Below are 19,268 nucleotides of genomic sequence, written 5' to 3' on the forward strand. Positions count from 1 at the left end.
TGTATGAGCAATTGTCTGCCAATAACTTACCTGATTCCAAGGCACTCTCTTATGGGTACCAACACGTGCTAAAAGCCTTAGCAGTCAGAAAAAAACAAAGCAAAGATGGACGAGTTGGTGTGGTGAAGCTTCGAGGGAGAACCCAAGAAGTTCTCCCTGCAAATAAAAAACTGTTACTAGAAGGGTTTATGCAACCCAGCCAAAACAAGCATGAGCCTTATGCACTCATTGAACAACCCACCAATGGTTCTCTACCAGGGGGTATAATTGTAGACTGTTGCCTCATTTCCTTACCTTCACATGGTCCATACAAAGTACCTGTTGTACTAAGAAACGAAACTAACCATGACATCACATTACCCACTAACTGTGTGATCGCTGAGTTAGTTAAAGCCGATCGTGTTATGCCATATCCAGAACCTGACAAAAGTGATCAGAAAGTACTTGCGGCGTGTAGTTCGCAGCAACAGACTTCACCTTCAAACCCTCCTCTCAGTTTTGACTTCGGTACTTCGCCCTTGTCCGAAGAATGGAAAGGGAGGATCACCAACAAACTTAACACTTACTCCGATGTGTTTTCGCACCACGATCTTGATTTTGGTCATACACAACAGATAAGACATCACATCAACTTAAAAGACGAGACCCCATTCAAACAGAAATCTCGGCCGATCCATCCACATGATTATGAAGCCGTGAGAAAACATTTGGAAGCCCTCTTGGAAACTGGTATAATAAGAGAGTCGGAGTCTCCATTTGCCTCACCAATAGTGGTAGTTCGGAAAAAGAATGGTGAGGTACGTCTATGTATAGACTATAGAAAGCTTAATCTGCAAACCATTCGCGACGCATATGCCCTGCCTAACTTGGAGGAGTCCTTTTCTGCTCTCGCTGGATCACAGTGGTTTTCTGTGATGGACCTCAAGTCAGGTTACTATCAAATAGAGATGTGTGAAAAGGATAAACCTAAAACTGCTTTTGTTTGCCCGTTTGGGTTTTATGAATTTAACCGTATGCCACAAGGAATAACAAATGCTCCAAGCACTTTCCAACGGGTTATGGAAAAGTGTATGAAGGACATAAATCTGAAGGAAGTGTTAGTTTTCCTAGACGACTTGATCGTCTTTTCCAACTCCTTGGAAGAACACGAAACCAGACTTTCTCACGTTCTTGAACGGCTTAGAGAATACGGACTCAAGCTATCACCAGATAAGTGTCGTTTTTTCCAGACATCTGTGCGTTATCTTGGACATATAGTATCTCGAGATGGCATAAAAACCGATCCAGATAAGGTGGAAGCACTCAAAACATGGCCGAAGCCTCAGACTTTGAAGGAACTCCAATCTTTCTTAGGATTTACCGGTTATTACCGACGCTTCGTTAAAGATTACTCAAATATTGTCAAGCCACTAACATCTCTCACGGCTGGTTATCCACCCAAACGGAAAAACTTTAAAACACCACCATGTAGATCAAAGTACTTGAACCCCAAAGAACCCTTTGGGAATCGTTGGAGCCAAGACTGTGAGAAGTCCTTTCAAACTATTATTGAAAAACTTACCACTTCGCCAGTTCTTGGCTACGCTGACGCAAAACTCCCATATCTAGTACACACAGATGCTAGTACGACCGGACTCGGTGCAGCGCTATACCAAGTGCAAAACGGTGTCACACAGGTAATCGCTTATGCAAGTCGCGGTTTAAGCTCTAGTGAAACTAGGTACCCTGCGCACAAGTTGGAGTTTCTAGCCTTAAAGTGGGCCATAACAGATAAGTTTCATGACTATTTGTATGGGAACACATTCACTGTCATTACTGATAATAATCCGTTAACTTACCTCTTAACAACGGCAAAACTCGATGCAACGAGCTATCGTTGGCTAGCTGCGTTGTCCACCTATAATTTTGACATCAGATACCGTGCAGGTACACAGAACGTTGACGCGGATGGCCTGTCTAGGAGGCTGCATGATAAACCTGAAGACAACTCAAAATTCACTGAGGAATGCCAACGACTAGATGAGTTCCGATCTCATCTTTCATCCTCTGTCAAAGAAGTCGAGCTTCAACTTCAAGCCGAAGCAGTGAAGGCAACATGCCAAAAGCACATGGTCTTGGATGAGACTGATTCTCCTTGTGGTTTAGTTCAGTCACTTGCCATGTCTGCAGCGGCCATTCCAGACCTATTCCAGTTGGAAGACAATAGTGACAGTTTCTTTGCTGTGCCCAAGTATAACCATGCTGACCTTGTCTCCTTGCAGAGGAAAGATCCAACCATTGGCCGAGTCATTCAGCTGCTTATGACTGACAATAAACCGCCAACTGATACTATTGCAGAACCCCCGGTGGTTCTTAACCTTTTGAGAGAGTGGAAACGGTTTGAGTTTCAAAATGATTTACTGTACCGGAGACGCCAATTAGGACCAGAGACATCATTGCAGTTAGTCTTGCCTGATTCATTACGTTCAACAGTCATGCAAAGCCTACATGATGATATGGGGCATCTTGGGGTTGAACGTACGACAGATCTCATTCGGTCCCGTTTTTACTGGCCAAGAATGGCTAGTGATATCGAAATCAAAGTTAAAACTTGCGAAAGATGTATCCGTCGGAAGGCCCTCCCTGACAAAGCTGCTCCAATGGTGAGTATTACCACCACCAGACCTATGGAGTTAGTTTGCATGGATTTTCTCTCCATAGAACCAGACAGTAAGAACACTAAAGATGTCTTAGTGATTACAGACCATTTTACAAAGTATGCAGTGTCCATCCCAACCAAAGATCAGAAAGCCACCACCGTCGCGAAGAACCTGTGGGAACATTTTTTAGTCCACTACGGGTTTCCTGAGCGTCTTCATAGTGATCAGGGACGGGATTTCGAATCACGTACAATCAAGGAACTTTGTTCTTTACTTGGTATCCGTAAAGTCAGAACGAGCCCTTATCACCCTCGTGGCAACCCCGTTGAACGGTACAATCGTACATTACTCAGCATGTTGGGAACTTTACAAGCCACTGAGAAACATCACTGGCGCGATTTTGTAAAACCACTTACTCACTCGTACAATTGTACAAAAAATGACGTGACGGGATACTCTCCCTACGAGCTAATGTTCGGTAGGCAGCCTCGGTTGCCTATAGATATTGCCTTTGGGTTACCGCATTTGAACAAGCCCTCTATAACTCATTCTCAGTATGTTAAAGAACTGAAGAGTCATCTGGAACAGAGTTATGACATTGTCATAAAAAACTCTCAAAAAACAGCGAGGAAGAACAAAGAACGGTTCGACAGAAACATTCGTGAGTCCACACTAGGTGTGGGAGATCGTGTTTTAGTCCGAAATCTTCGCTTAAGAGAAAAGCATAAATTAGCAGACAAATGGGAGCAAACAGTGTATATAGTTCTCAAACAGATGGAAAACTTGCCAGTATACACTGTAAAACCAGAGAACGGAGAAGGACCCAACAGAACACTCCACAGAGATCTTTTACTGCCTTGTGGTTTTCTCTCTTCATTAGAAAATGAAACAGAACGCGTTACGAAACCTAGCAGACCTCATACAAGACAGAGTTCAGCCTTAGAACCTGACCCAGATGAGCCACTTGACGAAGAGGTAGATGAGTTTTATTACTCTGATCTTCCACAAGTGCTAAACCGACCATCCTATCAAATAGCGGTCACCTTGCCAAATAGGGAACTCATAGCAGATTCAGGACCGGTAAATAATATTCAACAACAAAACACACTATCCTTACACACAGGGGATCGCAAGGAACCAACCTTAGCTGGTAATGAAAATGCTGAATTGTCCTTACTTGACAAAGGCATCAACACCGAAACATTCTTACCTGAAAGAGTGAAAGAAGCAGCAACATACTTACCTGAAAAAACGAAAAAAAACGAAGTATACTTACCTGACGTAGAAACGGGGGATGAAACTAACACAAACCTACCTCAATTGGATGGTGTCCTAAAGTCGCAGCAACGTGATGTAAGTTTTGAACCCATCATACACGATCAGACACATACATCTGAAAAGACCAAAGTCTTAGAGAATAGCTCATCAGCTCTGTCGGAAACAGAGAGCTCACTTCGTCCTGTCTCAGTTGAGAATCAAACCGAAACGGATGAGCATGATACTGTGCAACCAGAGATGTATGTCAGGAGATCTGAACGAAGTAGTCAGCCTCCTCAAAGACTAACTTACTCTCAATTGGGCAATCCACTAGTGACCGTAGTTAGGTCCCTTTTCCAAGGACTTAATAAAGCTTTTATTGACTCTCTTACTCAAGAAGTTGTGTACCCCGTAGAAACAATGCACAGGGACGTGCATGATATTTAATGGGGGAGGATGTAACCCAGAAGCTAGAACCTTAATGAGGTATTAACTAATTGGCTTACTAATATGATCCATCCTCAATTTAGATAAAATATAAAATATAAATTAAGGAAATTAACAATACTAATTAATAGATATCTAATTAACTAATAGATAATTTCATAATGAATTATTGGAAGGGTGAATAACTAAAATAACGAGTTTAATATTAAACATCGGTTAAAACAAGAATCTTGAACATCACTAACAGAAACAGAAGAGGAAAGCTGTATACTATTGGTCCAGGTGGGAATCTGAAATTTCATTGGCTGAGAGAAATAAGTCCCGCCTCCGCGAAATAAAACCGTGCGACGCAGCTGAGCGAGAGGAGAGACAAACGGCTGTGCAGCACGCAGATACAGAAAGCAAAGACTGAGCGGTTAGAGAGAGAGAGAGAGAGAAAAAAAAACAACGGTCGAGGCCGTGAAGAACCCTGATTTGGGTGCCGCATAGATAGAGGGAGAGGCGGACTTGACTCCTTCTAATAAGAGCTAGGAACTTGGAACCAACGCGGTGAGTAAAGAAAAAAGAAGAGAAAAAGCTAACGATGCAACTTAAAAAAAAAAAGGAAACTTAAATAGCTTATCAAATTAATTCCATTCTTATAGATTTGTGTGGAGACGACAGAGTGAACCAATCCTCTGTAGGAGGGAACCGTTGGAGCGCGTTGGTGAGTGAATGAGATTAAATTCAGTAAATTATTAAATTCAAAAAGCTAATTACAGCAACCGAGGTGACAGCAGTGGGCTGCTAGACGTTAGATCCCAGGAGTTAACATCTCAAACTACCAGTTAACGGTGGTAGGGCATATAGGAGTTAACGGCTCAAACCGCCAGTTAACGGCGGTAGGGCATATGGGATTCCCAGGAGTTAACGGCTCAAACCGCCAGTTAATGGTGGTACGGCCTAGATGTACAAGGTCCTCAGGGGCGTTATAGCTAACGCCATAGAATTAGCAATGCGTCCCTTAACCAAACATTTAATAATAAAAAAAATAGATAAATAAAAATAAATAAAAGCTAACTGATTAGGGAGGAATTATTTTACAAAGGTGGACCAAAGGACCAGAATTTATATTTTGTTGAATTTTGTTATAGAACATTTTATTTATTTATTTATTTATTTATTTATTTATTTATTTATTTATTGTGTTACAGATATACAAGGTGTCACAATGCTGTATAGAAACACAACTAAATGTATCCTTGTTGTCATGAATGTATTTCTTGTTGAATAGTGTAGAGTAATAGAATCTAACTGAGCCTATTGAGCTGAACAATTGTTGTCATATGTAATTATATTTCCAGAGCTACTGAGAATTATTTTAATAGACAATCAAATTGATGTTATGTTAGTTGAACTGTGAACCCAAACATGATTGGCTATGCCAATAGAGTGAAGCATTTGTTTAAGTCTGTAAGACTTTATGCTGTGATGTGACGAGAAGGGTCGATGCCAACTCGCTAACAGTCCTGTTGTTTACAGGCTGGGTTTTTTTTTTCCTTGGGTTTGATCCCGACTCCTATGATCACTCACTTGGAACGAGAACTGGATTTCTTCCTGACGAGGGAGATGGCGAGCCTTAACCACTGAACGAACCAGGACATCTCAAGTAACTGAAGAGCAGACTGCTCTCTTCTGTGAACAATCTCAACGGTGTGGTAGGAAAAAATCGCACCACCGGACTCTGACTTTCACCCCAAGCGTGGGGATTTGACTTGACGCCGGCTGACTTGTGACTCATATGATCAAATCTCATACCGACCATTTTACTATTGTCGATTGTTTTCATCTGTTTTTGTGTGTTATCTTTATGCGTTATATTTCCCATTATTATTAAAATTTAGTATATAAACCGTTTCATGCTATACCCGTGACTCCAGTCATTCTTAAACAACCTCCAATTCTCCCCGAACCTAATTATTGGCCCATTTGTTTATTTTTTCTTTTAATTATCTTATTGTATCCTGTAATCCGGTTACATAATCAACAAAACAATGGTTCCTTCAGAATAAAAGCTGAACTTGCTGACCCAAAGGGGGGGTCCCTTTGACGCTGTGAGACACCTGCCACTTTTTACCTGGAGACTATCCAAAGACTGGATTGTCGTGCTGAGGACGCTGTTTCATCGGCTCCAGTACCAGCGGAAGGTCGTGAACCTGGCAGCCTGATCTAAGACGGAGGTCTCACTGACGGGTAATGTAGAACAGCACAGATAGTCTCATGTTGTTTTCTGACCACGGTTCAAACGTTGATCAGTTAGGAGCAAAACATCATCTCCCACTCAGACTCGCTTCTCCAGAATGGAGGTTCTGAACTGACATCGCACCAACACACACTCCACCTCACATTCATTCCATCAGCATCCATCACTAGAGAGTTAGTCCTGTTAAACTGTTTAAAATCATTTAGATAATAAATTTTGCTTAAACGTTCTGAGGTCTCTCTCTCTTCTCTTGTCTCTCAGTTCATGCAAAGTGTATTAAATTTCCCTGTAATAAAAATAACCACTCTTCTGATTTAAAAAGCCCAGTGTCCAGAGATGGGGTCTATACTAGATATGGATCATTAATATCTCTGGTCATTAATTAACATGAAATTCTCTTTAACATCCATTACAGCTGCAACAGCTGGCTTATGTATATGCATGAGATCCACAAGGCACTTTGCATTGACTATTTATGGCAGTAAGTGGGCGTGGTGAGGGCAGGATGTGACTAAGAAGCAGCTGAGAACCTTTCTAGACAGTTTCTGATTTATGAAGCTGAGATTGCGTGCAGCTGTGCGTACTCCATGTTTGATAGATCACAAACCTGCTTGGCGTAAGTACATTTTTTTTGCTGAGCTTAAGTACGGTTTTAGTAAGGATTCTACGCAATGTTTGATAATTGAGACCCCTGGCCTCTACATTTAAGCGAGTCTTGACCTGTGTAGCTGTGTGTAAAAAGAGGGAGCTGTCAGTCACGAGAATGCACCCCAGTCCCCAGAGTACACTGCGAGGTGACAGACGCCAGCCTAGCTTGAATGCTAACTTCACTTGGATTCAATTCATGTCAATCTGTAAACTTCAAGCTAACAATGGAAGAGAAGGGGAATGAGAAGGTGTTAATATTTTGTGTAACGGAACTAAATGATTAGGGTTTAATCTTACTCTACATACTGTTTTAGCCCATTGTGGCATTAGCAGGGGATGACAGCCATCGTAAGTGCCATTTTCCTGCTGGTTTTAGATGTTTCCCTGCTTGAACACTGCAGATTTGATTACAATAAGCAATTAGCAGCTCCTACAAAACTTGATAGAGGCTGAGGAGGTAATTTAGCAGTAAAAATCAGGTGTGGCTGAGCAGGAACATATGGAAAACATGCAGCCACGGAGGCCCTCCTCTACTTCACACTGGAAGCATCAGTGTCGCGGAACAGTTTACTCATGATTTTCACTGCGTACCAGTACACACCGGGGGAATCTCAGCTGCGGAGCGGCTTCTCTGCCATGCTCCTCGTTAAACTCGCGAGATCACAAAGTCCCTTGAAACTTCAAATGTCACGCTTTGTTTATGCCACCCGCAATTAAACCAAAAAGAAGGAAATCATGTTTGATATCAAACATGATGTTGTTCCTCTCCACTGCCAGGATTAAAGCCATGAAAAACACACCAAACAATGCTGGGAGTAAATAAGGAGTTAGGTCACTTGTATTTATGTAACCTACATAGACATGAAATCGCATTGCTGCAATAGTCTTTATTTAGAAAACTACCGGAGGCTTCACTGAAACCGTGTGGGACTTCCTGTCTAGCCCTATGTTTAACTGAGGAAATTGTCGTGTCCCAAAAGCGTCTTGCGGCAAAAATGAAACCCAATCTTATCTCATCAATGAACCGTTTCTGGGACGCGCCTGAAAATTACCGCATTGCAGCTGGTGTGAATCACCCCCATAGACTACAACTGATTCTACTTGAAGCAGTGATGTTCCGCGCTGCTGATGCTTCCAGTGTGAAGTTAAGGTTAGTGATAATATAAAAAAACTGTTTTATGATTTTGGAAATTTTAGGAGACTCCTGTCGGAATGCTGTTCAGCTATATGAAATGTTGTTTGGTAGGTGCTCTAAATTCACAAAAATCTCCAGTTAGTTGTCAATAGTTTAGTCAATTTACCCACAACAAGAGTTTGGAAATCTCTCAGTTTGACTAATTATTCTGGATTAAACACTCAAATAACTGGATGTTTTCCCTCAAACCATAAACTACAAACTGCATCCAGCTGAATCAAAAACTGAAAATGACTGAAATTCAGCTGTTGGAATTCCAAGAAACAGGATTATTCCCAGCATGTTATGTGGGTTTCTGTTGGCTGTTCCCATTTCAGCCATACTTTGACCATCTAGGCCTCCCAGAGACCTTCAGTATAATGTCATTACTCACTACAGCCACAGCATTGGACGACAGCAGCTCCTCGGGCAACATGGAGGAGAAGTAAGCGATGTTGGTGAGTGTGTACACAAAGGTCACCAGTGGAATGGAGATGTAGATGGCTCGAGGAAGGTTCCTGATCAGGTCCACACAACGTAAACAGATGATAAAATCAGTACCGCAAATAACCACACCACATGCATTAAACACGGTACTCCTGGAAAGAAAACAAGTCAGTGAGGGTGCAAATAAAAGCTCCAAACATGAAAAAGAAAATGTTGACATGACATTTTTTTGTGTTAAATAACATGAGAAATTTTGTTGGTATTATAAAGGCTAGCTAACCTTCTCTAATGTCCATCCATCCATCCATCCATCCATCCATTCATCCATCTATTCATCCATCCATGCATCCATCTAAACATTCATCCATCCATCCATCCATCCATACAATGCCTTCCTGGGCATCACCCCTGTTATGTGTTGTATTGTAGGAGTCCAGCACCTCTCAATGTGATTTTTGATCATACTCAGAGTCATATCACGTGTACATAACATATTTGCATCTATCTGCACATTGAAGGCATGCCAAGTTGTCTGGTATTCACTCATGACTGCTCAATTCCTTGTTGAATGAAACAAAGGAAATGTGGATAGATTCATGGATATGCACAGTTTAATACACCTGGATAGTTTGTGCATATGAGGTTTCCTTTCAGTCAATTCACTCAGTACAACGAAGGTACTGTGGGACATCACGCCCTCGTGGGGCCTGGCTGAAGACACATTTAATCACGCCTGTAAGGCAAATGAAAGTGATACTGCATGGAGGCCCCGCCCTCCACTTATAAGCGACCGCGTCACGGTCATTCCTCAGTTACGCTCTTCACCTCACTGAGAACACACCGACAACCAGCTGCGCCATTGAAAGATAGCTTAACCGCTCGCTGACTGGAATCTACTGCTTTCTGGCTAGCATTCCCGCCCACCGAGCGCTATCTTTCATGGCTCTTCAGTTTGTCCACTTCGTTCTGCTGTGTGTCTCGCAATGAGCACCGTGTCGGACGTCGCCTCATGGAAAGCCGCTTTGCGCCCCTGTCCTCAGGGCTGTAGATTCTCTCTTCACGAGAAGCACTTGCACGAAGCGTGCCCGGTTTGTCTTGGAATTCTCCATGCCAGGAGACCCACCAAGGGACCCACCTTGTTCGGCTTGTGGACCCGGAGACGTGCGAGTTCTGTCGGCGACTCCGCCGTCCCACGCTCGAACAGCGCGTGAAGCTCCTACAACGTCTCCTGGGAGATGCTGCAGTTTTGCAGCAGGACCCCATGCATCCTGGACCAAGCCGCTATCCACCCGCACCACGGTCCCGGGTTATGGTCAGTTCTCGGACCTCGACGGCGCAGAAATGGCGGGATTGGTTAACCTCCCTCCGATGGAGCCCTCTCTCGCGGCTTACCTGGCTCCGACTTGCAATTACAGAGTTAGTGGACAAACTAATCTACCTTCCAAGCCATGCCGCTTCTCAGCTGCACAACTGGAGAAGATTTACCATGCACAGGCCTCCACTGCCTGCATACTCGCTCTTCCACCATGCTCCAGACCTACCAAGCACTTTGCCTGGCGGACCTTGAAGCAAGGGTCCCACCTGACAGCCCACTGACCCCCCCCCCCATCAATAAGATACGGGTCACGTCGGACTACATCCTGTGAGCGGCCCGAGGCGTCGCCCTACTGCTGGGAAGAGGAATGGCCTCAACTGTAGTGGCTCAGAGGCACTTGTGGCTGACCCTTTCTAATGTCCCCGACAGGGACAGGGCTAACTACCTGGACAAGCCTGTTTCACCCAGTGGTCTGTTTGGTCAGTCCTTCAACGCTATTCAGACGAAGTTCGAGGCCCAGCGGAAACAGACTGAGGCACTACGCTCCATCATCCCCGGGCGGGAAGGGTGGCGCACGGCACCTGGGTCTGACAGGAAGAACCTGACCTCTCCTCCACCTCAGAGGACAGCCCCTCCAGCGGCAGCAAAGGGCTCGGTCCCAGCTCGGACCCCGTCTTTCCCTCCTCGCCACTCCGCTTGGAGTAAAGGCCCTCCTGGGGACTCACAGAAACACTCTATGAGCCGCAAGAAGAAACCTCAGTCGTCCTGATCCCGGGACCCACCTTGTTCGGGTTTTGGACCATGTTGGGCTACAAAAACCCAGTTTTCCATGATTGAAAAGGACCGGTTCAGCTACGGTTCAACCCCACAGTCCAAAGAGGCTTTGTTTACCGCCCCCAGGGGGCGAGAGTTGTACTGTTCACAAAAACACAAATGTAATAAAGACTGCTGTTTGCACTTGACAAAGTGTGTCAGCAATGCTTCTCAAATTGGCCCCATGAAGCTGCATCAACCCACTCCACTGGTGAACAACAGCTCAATTTTCACATCAAATCCTGTCTGCAATCAACCTCTGTGGGAGCGGGAAAAGCTGTGTTCTCCCACTCTGCTGGAGAACAGCAGCTTTCCTCCGGTGGCAGACAAGATGTTCGGAAAGCCTCCCGTTCCGCTAGAGGGCTGCAGCTCCCCCACCAGGGCGCTGAGCGGTTGCCTCGCGGCAAAACTTCACCTCTGGCGAGCATGCAGTGTCCCCCTGGGTCGAGCGCACGGTTGCCGTGGGTAACCGACTGCAGTTCCTGGTCAAACCACCCATATTTACCTCTGTTGTGCAGACATGTGTAAATACCGACGCTGCAGTCGTGTTACGGGAGGAAATTCAGACTCTACAGTTGAAAGGAGCTATTCGAGCGGTCCCTGTCAAGGGCACAAACAAAGGGTGGTACAGCCGCTACTTTGTTGTCCCGAAAAAGGGGGGCGGGCTTCGCCCTATTTTGGATCTGCGTGTGTTAAACAAGTATCTGCACACATACAGGTTCATAATGCTAACACTCAAACAGCTACTGATACAGTCAGTCCCGGAGATTGGTTTACTACGATCAATCTCACAGATGCTTATTTCCATGTGGGAATCCACCCCGATTACAGGCGGTTCCTGTGCTTTGCTTTCGAAGGGAAGGCCTACGAGTACATGATTCTGTCTTTTGGGTTAGCTCCAAGCCCCCACAATGCGGCTCAAAAATTGAAGCAATCCTGGAAGTACCAAAAATTGCAGTTCCACCCTCATCCGCTGGGGGCTGGTGTCAGAAGCGAGCAAATCCTCATTGACTCCCATGTTAAAAATACCAATTTCACAGCAGAAATAAACATGTTTACAGCCTGGTACCAAAATATGTTTTTGGTTTAAATGATCTAGTTTACACTCATGACAACTCTGAGGGGGGCGAATTTTTTTCTCTCACTCTTCTGTTTAAGTGCATTAAAAGCCTAAAATTCTGTCTAATTAATGAGCATCAGACCCACGTGACCACAGAGCTAGCTCCGTGGAAAGGCCTCAGTAGAGCCTCGGTCTGGCTTGGAAACTGCTCCGGGATTTTGAGTCTCTGTGTGTGTGTATTCTTTTTTGGATATTTTTTGTGCAATTGTTGGACAAAATGACTTGCTGTGGCATTAATTGCACTAATAGAGCGTCCAAGGAGTCTCCACTTCATTTTTTTCGGTAAGTAAAATTATATTTATGTATTTTAGGTCACTGCCGAGCTGAGCTTAGATTTTAACATGTACTGTTTAACCATGAAATTTAAATGTAATAGGGTAAAACCCAGTGCATTTAACATAATGCTGCACTTTAGAAAATGGGTTGAAATATAACATGTTGGTGGAGCTGGGTTCCGACTATCGGCTTGTGGAGCTCTCGGGAGACTGAAGTTTTCCACCCGTTCTCCCCTGGCTTTGCGGCTTCTGTTTGCTGTGCGGAATGCCGGCTGGGTCTCCGCGCAGCTCGGCGCATCTCTGTCTGATCGCAGCTTCTGTTTGATGCGCGGGCTGCCGGCTTGTGGAGCTCTGGGATGGAAACCTTTCCACCCGGTTCTCCCCAGCAGCAGCTCTGCGCATCTCAGATCGCAGCGGTGCTTGTCTGCTGTGGGGCTGCCAGCTTGTGGAGGTCTCTGAGACCTCTGTGTTCCACCCGGTTTTACCCAGCGGTCAGCCCGGCATATCTCTGACTCAGAAGCTCTGGTGTTGTGCACAGTTAACTCCGGTTGTAGCTAGGTTGCTACCTCCGTTAGCTTAGCTCCCACCTCCGCGTTAGCTTTGGGTTAGCCAGGGTTAGCTTCAGGTTAGCTTGTAGCTAGTTCGACTGGGTGTCGTCAGTTGATCCCAGCCTTACAGCCCCACCCTCAGCTCCTCCTCTCTTCCCTTTTGTGGAATTGTCTGGGCTTGACGGAACCTTTGACACGGTCAAAATGGCGGTGATGGCCACCTCCCATTTGGCCTCAAAAACGTGATGGAGCCTATGGAAAGGAGATGTCCAGTATATTTATGTCGATGGTTAGCTCTAGCGCCCCGCACCTTTTCGAAATGTGTGGAAGCCGCAAAATCAATTTCCCTCTGGGATTAATAAAGTATTTTTGAATTGAATTGAATTGAACTAGCCCCCTCAGGGAGGAGGGCATCTGGATCCTTGCTTACCTAGACGACTGGACTCTAGTAGCAAGTTCCCGAACACAGGCAGAAGCTCACACTGCATGGGTAATTTCCCAAGTTCAAGCCCTGGGGTGTTTCCCTGAACTACAGGAAGAGTTTCTCCTTCCTCGGGCTGGAAATTTGCTCTCGGTCAAGCAGAGCGCGTCTCTTGGACCAGCGAATAGCCTGGCCCTGAAAAACTTCAGTCATCACCTGAGAGGACAACATGTGCTGGTACGCACAGACAACACAACTGTAGTGTCATATGTAAACAGACAGAGAGGAACACGCTCTCTTCCTCTACTGAATCTGACCCACACATTGGTGCAATCTGAATTGCCTGTCTCTTAGAGCAGCTTATGTCCCCGAGTACCTCAACCACGACTTGCACTCCAGGGGCGGGCCTCTGTCAAAGGAATGGAGGCTCCACCCCGAGGTGGTGTCCCAGATTTGGCTGGGGTTCGACAGGGCAGTAGTGGATCTGTTTGCATCAAGCGCAAACACACACTGTCCCCAGTTCTTTTCCCTGGCGGATCAGACTGCTCCAATGGGATCGGATGCTCTGTCGCACCCTTGGCCCAATGTTCTCTACGCTTTTCCGCCGGTGGAACTGACTACTGGAGAGAGTGCGCAAGTCGAGCACATCTCTGATTTTGGTGGCCCCTCAGTGGTCCACAAAGTCTTGGTACCCAGAGATCATCAGTCTGATGATAGCCCCCCCATAGAAGCTCCCCATCAGACAGGACCTTCTGTCACAGGCACAAGGGGAAGTGCTGCACCCTCGCCCACATCTGTGGAAGCCACAGGCCTGCCTACTGAAAGGTCCAACCCATTAGCTAAAGGTCTTCCCCCGGCTGTGGTGAATACTATTCAGAGCTCAAGAGCATGCTTCACTAGGAGTTTATATGCCTATAAGTGGAAGGCTTTTGAAGTGTGGTGTCTAAGCAAGTTAGTAGTTTCCTCACAGAGCCCCATTGTGGACATTCTGTCATTTCTACAGGATCTGCTGGACAAGGGCTTGTCATTCTCCACTTTAAAGGTCTACCTGGCAGCCATTTTGGCTTGCCATGAATCTTTGAATGGAGTTTCTCCTGGCGCTCACCCTTTAGCTGTTGGGTTCATGAAAGGGGTTCGCAGACTGAGACCCATTATTAGATCGTCTCTCCCTTCTTGGGACCTCGCTTTGGTGCTGGAGGCCCTGTGTGGTCCCTCATTTGAGCCTATTAAATCGATCAGTATGAAGCTTCTGTCTCATAAGACAGCTCTGCTCTTAGCCCTTGTATCGGCTAAAAGGGTGGGAGACCTTCATGCTCTTTCAGTTCACCCTTCCTGTCTGAAAATGTCATCAGATGGAACTAAGGTCACTCTGCATCCGAATGCTGCGTATTTGCCTAAGGTCATCCCGCTCAACTACGGTTCCATGACCATAGAGCTTTCGGGCTTCAGTAGTCTTCCTTTTGCCTCTGAGTAGCAGAGGGGACTGCATTGTCTGTGCCCGGTTTGTGCTCTGCAGGCTTATATAAGTCGCACTCGGAGTATCAGAAAACAGACCAAAATGAATGTGTGTTTTGCCAAACCCTCCATGGGTAAAGCTTTGTCGAAGCAAAGACTTTCTCATTGGATTGTGGAGGCCATTTCCCTGTGTTACACTGGCTCCCAGCTGCCCCTAGGGGTCAGGGCACACTCTACTAGAGGTGTGGTTGCTTCTTGGGCACTGTTTAAACGTGTTTCAGTTGATGACATTTGCTCAGCTGCAAGCTGGGCTACACCCCACACCTTTGTGAGGTTTTACCGCTTGGATGTTTTGGCCCCTTCGGTGGCCTATGCGGTTCTCTCTGCTGGATCTGACTTGCCGTCTTAGGTTGCGATCCCAGGCCAGGTTTGATAGCTGCTCATGGGGCGTTACCTTCGTTGTACTGAGTGAATTGACTGAAAGCGAACGTTAGGTTATTCATATAACCACTGTTCCCTGAAGGAGAGGAACGAGGTACAATGCAGGGCTGCCCCATTCACAGCCCAGCTCGGTGAAGAGCGGCTATCGAACTGAGGAATGACAGTGATGCGGTCGCTCATAAGTGGAGGGTGGGGCCTCCACGCAGCGTCACTTTCATTTGCCTTACAGGCGTGATTAAATGTGTCTTCAGCCAGGCCCCACGAGGGCATGATATCCCATAGTACCTCGTTGTACGTCGTTCCTCTCCTTCAGGGAACAGTGGTTACATGCATAACCTAACGTTTTTGTGACTTTACAGGACAACATTTTTAGTAGGAAATTGATGCAAGTCTTTGTCAACGAGGCCCTTGGGTTCCATAGCTCAAGGTTTACATCAAGAGTCGTGTTTCCAGTAAAGGAGCTCTGGAAAATTTCTTGGAGGTGGAACGGTGATGGGGAAAATAACCTGGAGTGGAGACACATGCATGCCACGGAGTTCCAAAAAATGTCTCTGAAGTTCCGATAGTGGAAACGACTCTAATGTGAGTTATTATTGGTTAGCCTTGGACACAAGCGTCAGCTCCTTTCCTAACAGTAAGGTAGCACGTTACTAACCTAAAACCAGTGGACTGGCATGGCCCAACCCCCACCCATGTCTGCCATTGCACCTGATTGGGACTTATCTATCCACAGGTAGTGACATCAGAAAAGAGGTAAGTTTATTTAGACTTTTTGGTTGAGCCAGACCAAATTCCAGAAGCTAACTATGGCTCTCCACCATATGTGTAAGAATTGCATAAACTCTGCTAACTGCAATATGAATTGGCAGCTGTTGTGAGCCTCAAACACTCTTGGTAGGAAGGGATGCGCCACTGAGGTTGCAAAGAAAACATGTCTACATTGCATGCAGCATACACATCCAATGGAAAGCCTGGGTATGACTCAACCATCAGGTGCTTTGTAACTATCTGGGGACATCTTCACAGCCTGTCAGAGTTGGTCCCAGCGGTGAAGCTAAATTTAAAGTTGGGGTCAACATCCTCAAATAGTTTTTAAAAGAGTCCCTTACAGCCAGACAAAACAGAAGCTGAAGCTGAAGCAAGATGCAGAAAGTATTCACCGTCTAGGTTCAACCACCTCCTCTGTGACGTAGTTAAGGAAGTTCCAGCCACTGAAGGCAAAGGATGCCTGCAGGAAAGCCAAAGCAATCTGTCCAACTGACGGTGTCCTGTTCTGGGAAAAGGCCACATGAGGAGTCAAAGCCTCAAAGTTCCCTATTGGGATAAGAGGGACTTCATTTAATGTTTTTACAATACATGGGAGCAGTAACAGGGTATATATGATCATTTTTACCGTTGAAGATCTGGACCAGACCAACTACAATGATGAGTCCCAAAGCCAAAAGCTTCCCCACTGTGAACACATCCTGGATCCTTGTGGCCATTCGGACACTGGAGCAGTTCACCCATGTCAGGAGTACTGAAACACAGAAACCTGTCATCACAGTACAAACAGGGAAACACAGCAGAACAAAATGAATCCTGGTGATCAATGTGTCGGGCAACCAGTGAGAAACTCTTTCTTCTGTATGTCCTTAGACTTTCTGTCTAAGGTCACCTTCAGTGGAGTTGAGTGGTATAAACAAGACATCAGCTTTTTAGTTTCATGTTAGTTACCGTATATCACCATAATTACAGAGTAGTTCCTCTGGATTCTCCTAGAGGCACCAGCTCCTTGCAACCCTGGTGACGATGAAACGGTTCAGTGGATGGATGGATGGATGGATGGATGGATGGATGGATGGATGGATGGTTGGATGGTGGGACTGGATAGTTTTCTCTTTCCCCATCATCAGCATTCAGATGAACAGTTGGAAAATATCAACAATTCCATAACAATAATTTCTCAAATAAAGTCGATGAACAAAGGAGAATAGGAATGTCAGGCCCCCTTAAACCCAAAGCAAGAACTGTGTCCCCATTGCTGGCATTTACTGGAGCTCTTCATCTTCAACTCATGTAGTTACATCATATACCGCAGTGGTACCCAATAGGCGGCCGGCCCACAGGGCCCTTCTTTGTGGCCCCTGGTCCACCGAGCTGGTAGCATGAAGTGAAATGGACCAAAGGACCAGGGCGTCATCTGCACTAATGAGGGCAGTGTTCTGGTCTGTTGAAAGCCAAAGCTCTGGATTTAGAAATCCATCTACACTCAAGCTCTCCCCTATTGTCACACAATTAGAATAATGTCCTGTAATGGAAAGGTACTGTCTATATCTGAATGAATAATCAGGAAGGTCGGGTCAGATTCTGTGTCAGAACCATCAGGAACCTGTCTGGGCCACTGTTTCAAAGTTCCAGGATGAGATGACAAATGTTAGTCAGCCCATCCACAGAGAAGAATCCCAAAGCACTGGTAGATGTTCCTGTTGGAGCAGACGCATCTCAGACTGATCTGTGTCTCAAAGACCATTACATATATTTTAACATTCTCACCAAGGCAAGTGTCAATGCTTCTATTCCACAACACACCAACAAAGTCAGACTGGATCCAAGTAGCTGTTATAAGCTTGGCCAGATTAGGCGAGGAGCACCATCATCCAGAGAAAGAAACTGAGTGTGAAAATTGCCACATCATTTCATTATCACACACCTGTAAGAGTTTTGCAAGCTGGATTACACACTTAGATTTATTATGTTTTGCTTTGTATTCAGAAAAGATGTTCACAAATGCACATATTAATTATTATTAAAATAATATATTTTATAATGAACACTTCACATTCGAACGAACAAATTTAAAATCAGGGTCCACAAAGTATGCAACTGAGCAATGATTAGCCAAACTTCACTCCTTCAGGATTTCCTTCTGGAATGATGTAAAACACCATCTACCTTGAAAACAGAATCCAAGGATGCAGAATCCAGCGTCACCAGCACTTGTATACGCCATTTAGTCCCGATACTTCTCATACTCAGCGCTCATTGCAGTCCGACTTTGATAAGGTTCAAAATTGGTTTACATATAATAAACTTCTTTTAAACAAAAGAAAGTCTTATATGTTGTTTAGTACTAAACAAATTTCTATAACAACTGACCACGTGTTTAAATTTACAGATGGCACACCAGTGTTAACTGTAAATGCGTTTAAATATTTAGGTCTTCTTTTAGATTCTCAATTGTCATTTAGATCACATATTGACTTAGTGGTCAAGAAAATATCATATCGACTTAAATCACTACACTCCTCTATTAATTGTTTTACTTTTCAGTTCAGACAAAGAATTATTATTCAGTTAGTATTAGCAATTCTCGACTAGGCTTGTATTCTCTATCAGGACACTCCTAACACAAATCTTCACCCTTAATGTTGTTTATAACTGTCTTTGCAGATTTATTTGAGAGGGTGCTCGCTGCAGAACTACAAAGGTGGAGCTGCACCAGAGTCAGCCCCGCCCATTCACGCAAACTCAGCCTAGCCCACTGACTTCTTCTGTTTTTGTTTTTCAGCTTTATCGCAAACTAACCTGACCCACATGAATTACGGCTGTTACTAGTTTACAATTGTTAATGCTATGTTCTATGCTTCAATTAAACAAGATAAATATAACTTGCTACATGACAAAGCCTGAATATATCCCGAAATGAAAAGGTTTCTTTTAGCAAATATCTGCCCACAGCCGCTCCAACACAAGCGTCCTATGCATTTAAGGCATATTGATGTGTGGGCTCTGGTAGTCCAGTGGCTTTCCCCTCTGCTGATGCTGGTTCTACTCTCGGTGGGGTCGGCAGCAATCTATTTAGCCAGCTGAAACATTTAATTTGTTTATATTTTACTTGTAATGTTTATTTTCTGCAAAATATTTATGTCTCTAAAAGTTCTTTGAATTTGGTCGTTCCTAAGCATTTTAGTTGAAACTCTGCTCAAAAATAGACTCACAATGGCTAAATAAACGAATAAATAAAAAAAATAAACACATTAGTCA

General features: G+C 44.8%; 1 protein-coding gene across 2 annotated transcripts in view; it reads right to left on the minus strand.

The window, feature by feature from the left end:
• The window catches only part of slc7a10b (solute carrier family 7 member 10b), a 38,328-nt gene that overhangs the window by 15,507 nt on the left and 3,553 nt on the right, over positions 1-19,268 (minus strand). For both annotated transcript variants that reach the window (XM_054732835.2, XM_070550280.1), the window contains exons 4-6: positions 16,636-16,761; positions 16,403-16,556; positions 8,802-8,925 (exon numbers count right to left, since the gene is read on the minus strand). In XM_054732835.2, coding sequence (XP_054588810.1) covers positions 8,802-8,925; positions 16,403-16,556; positions 16,636-16,761 — 404 coding nt within the window. The remainder of the gene's footprint in view (positions 1-8,801; positions 8,926-16,402; positions 16,557-16,635; positions 16,762-19,268) is intronic.

This window comes from Nothobranchius furzeri, chromosome 4, assembly GCF_043380555.1.
Source record: "Nothobranchius furzeri strain GRZ-AD chromosome 4, NfurGRZ-RIMD1, whole genome shotgun sequence".
Taxonomy (NCBI): domain Eukaryota; kingdom Metazoa; phylum Chordata; class Actinopteri; order Cyprinodontiformes; family Nothobranchiidae; genus Nothobranchius; species Nothobranchius furzeri.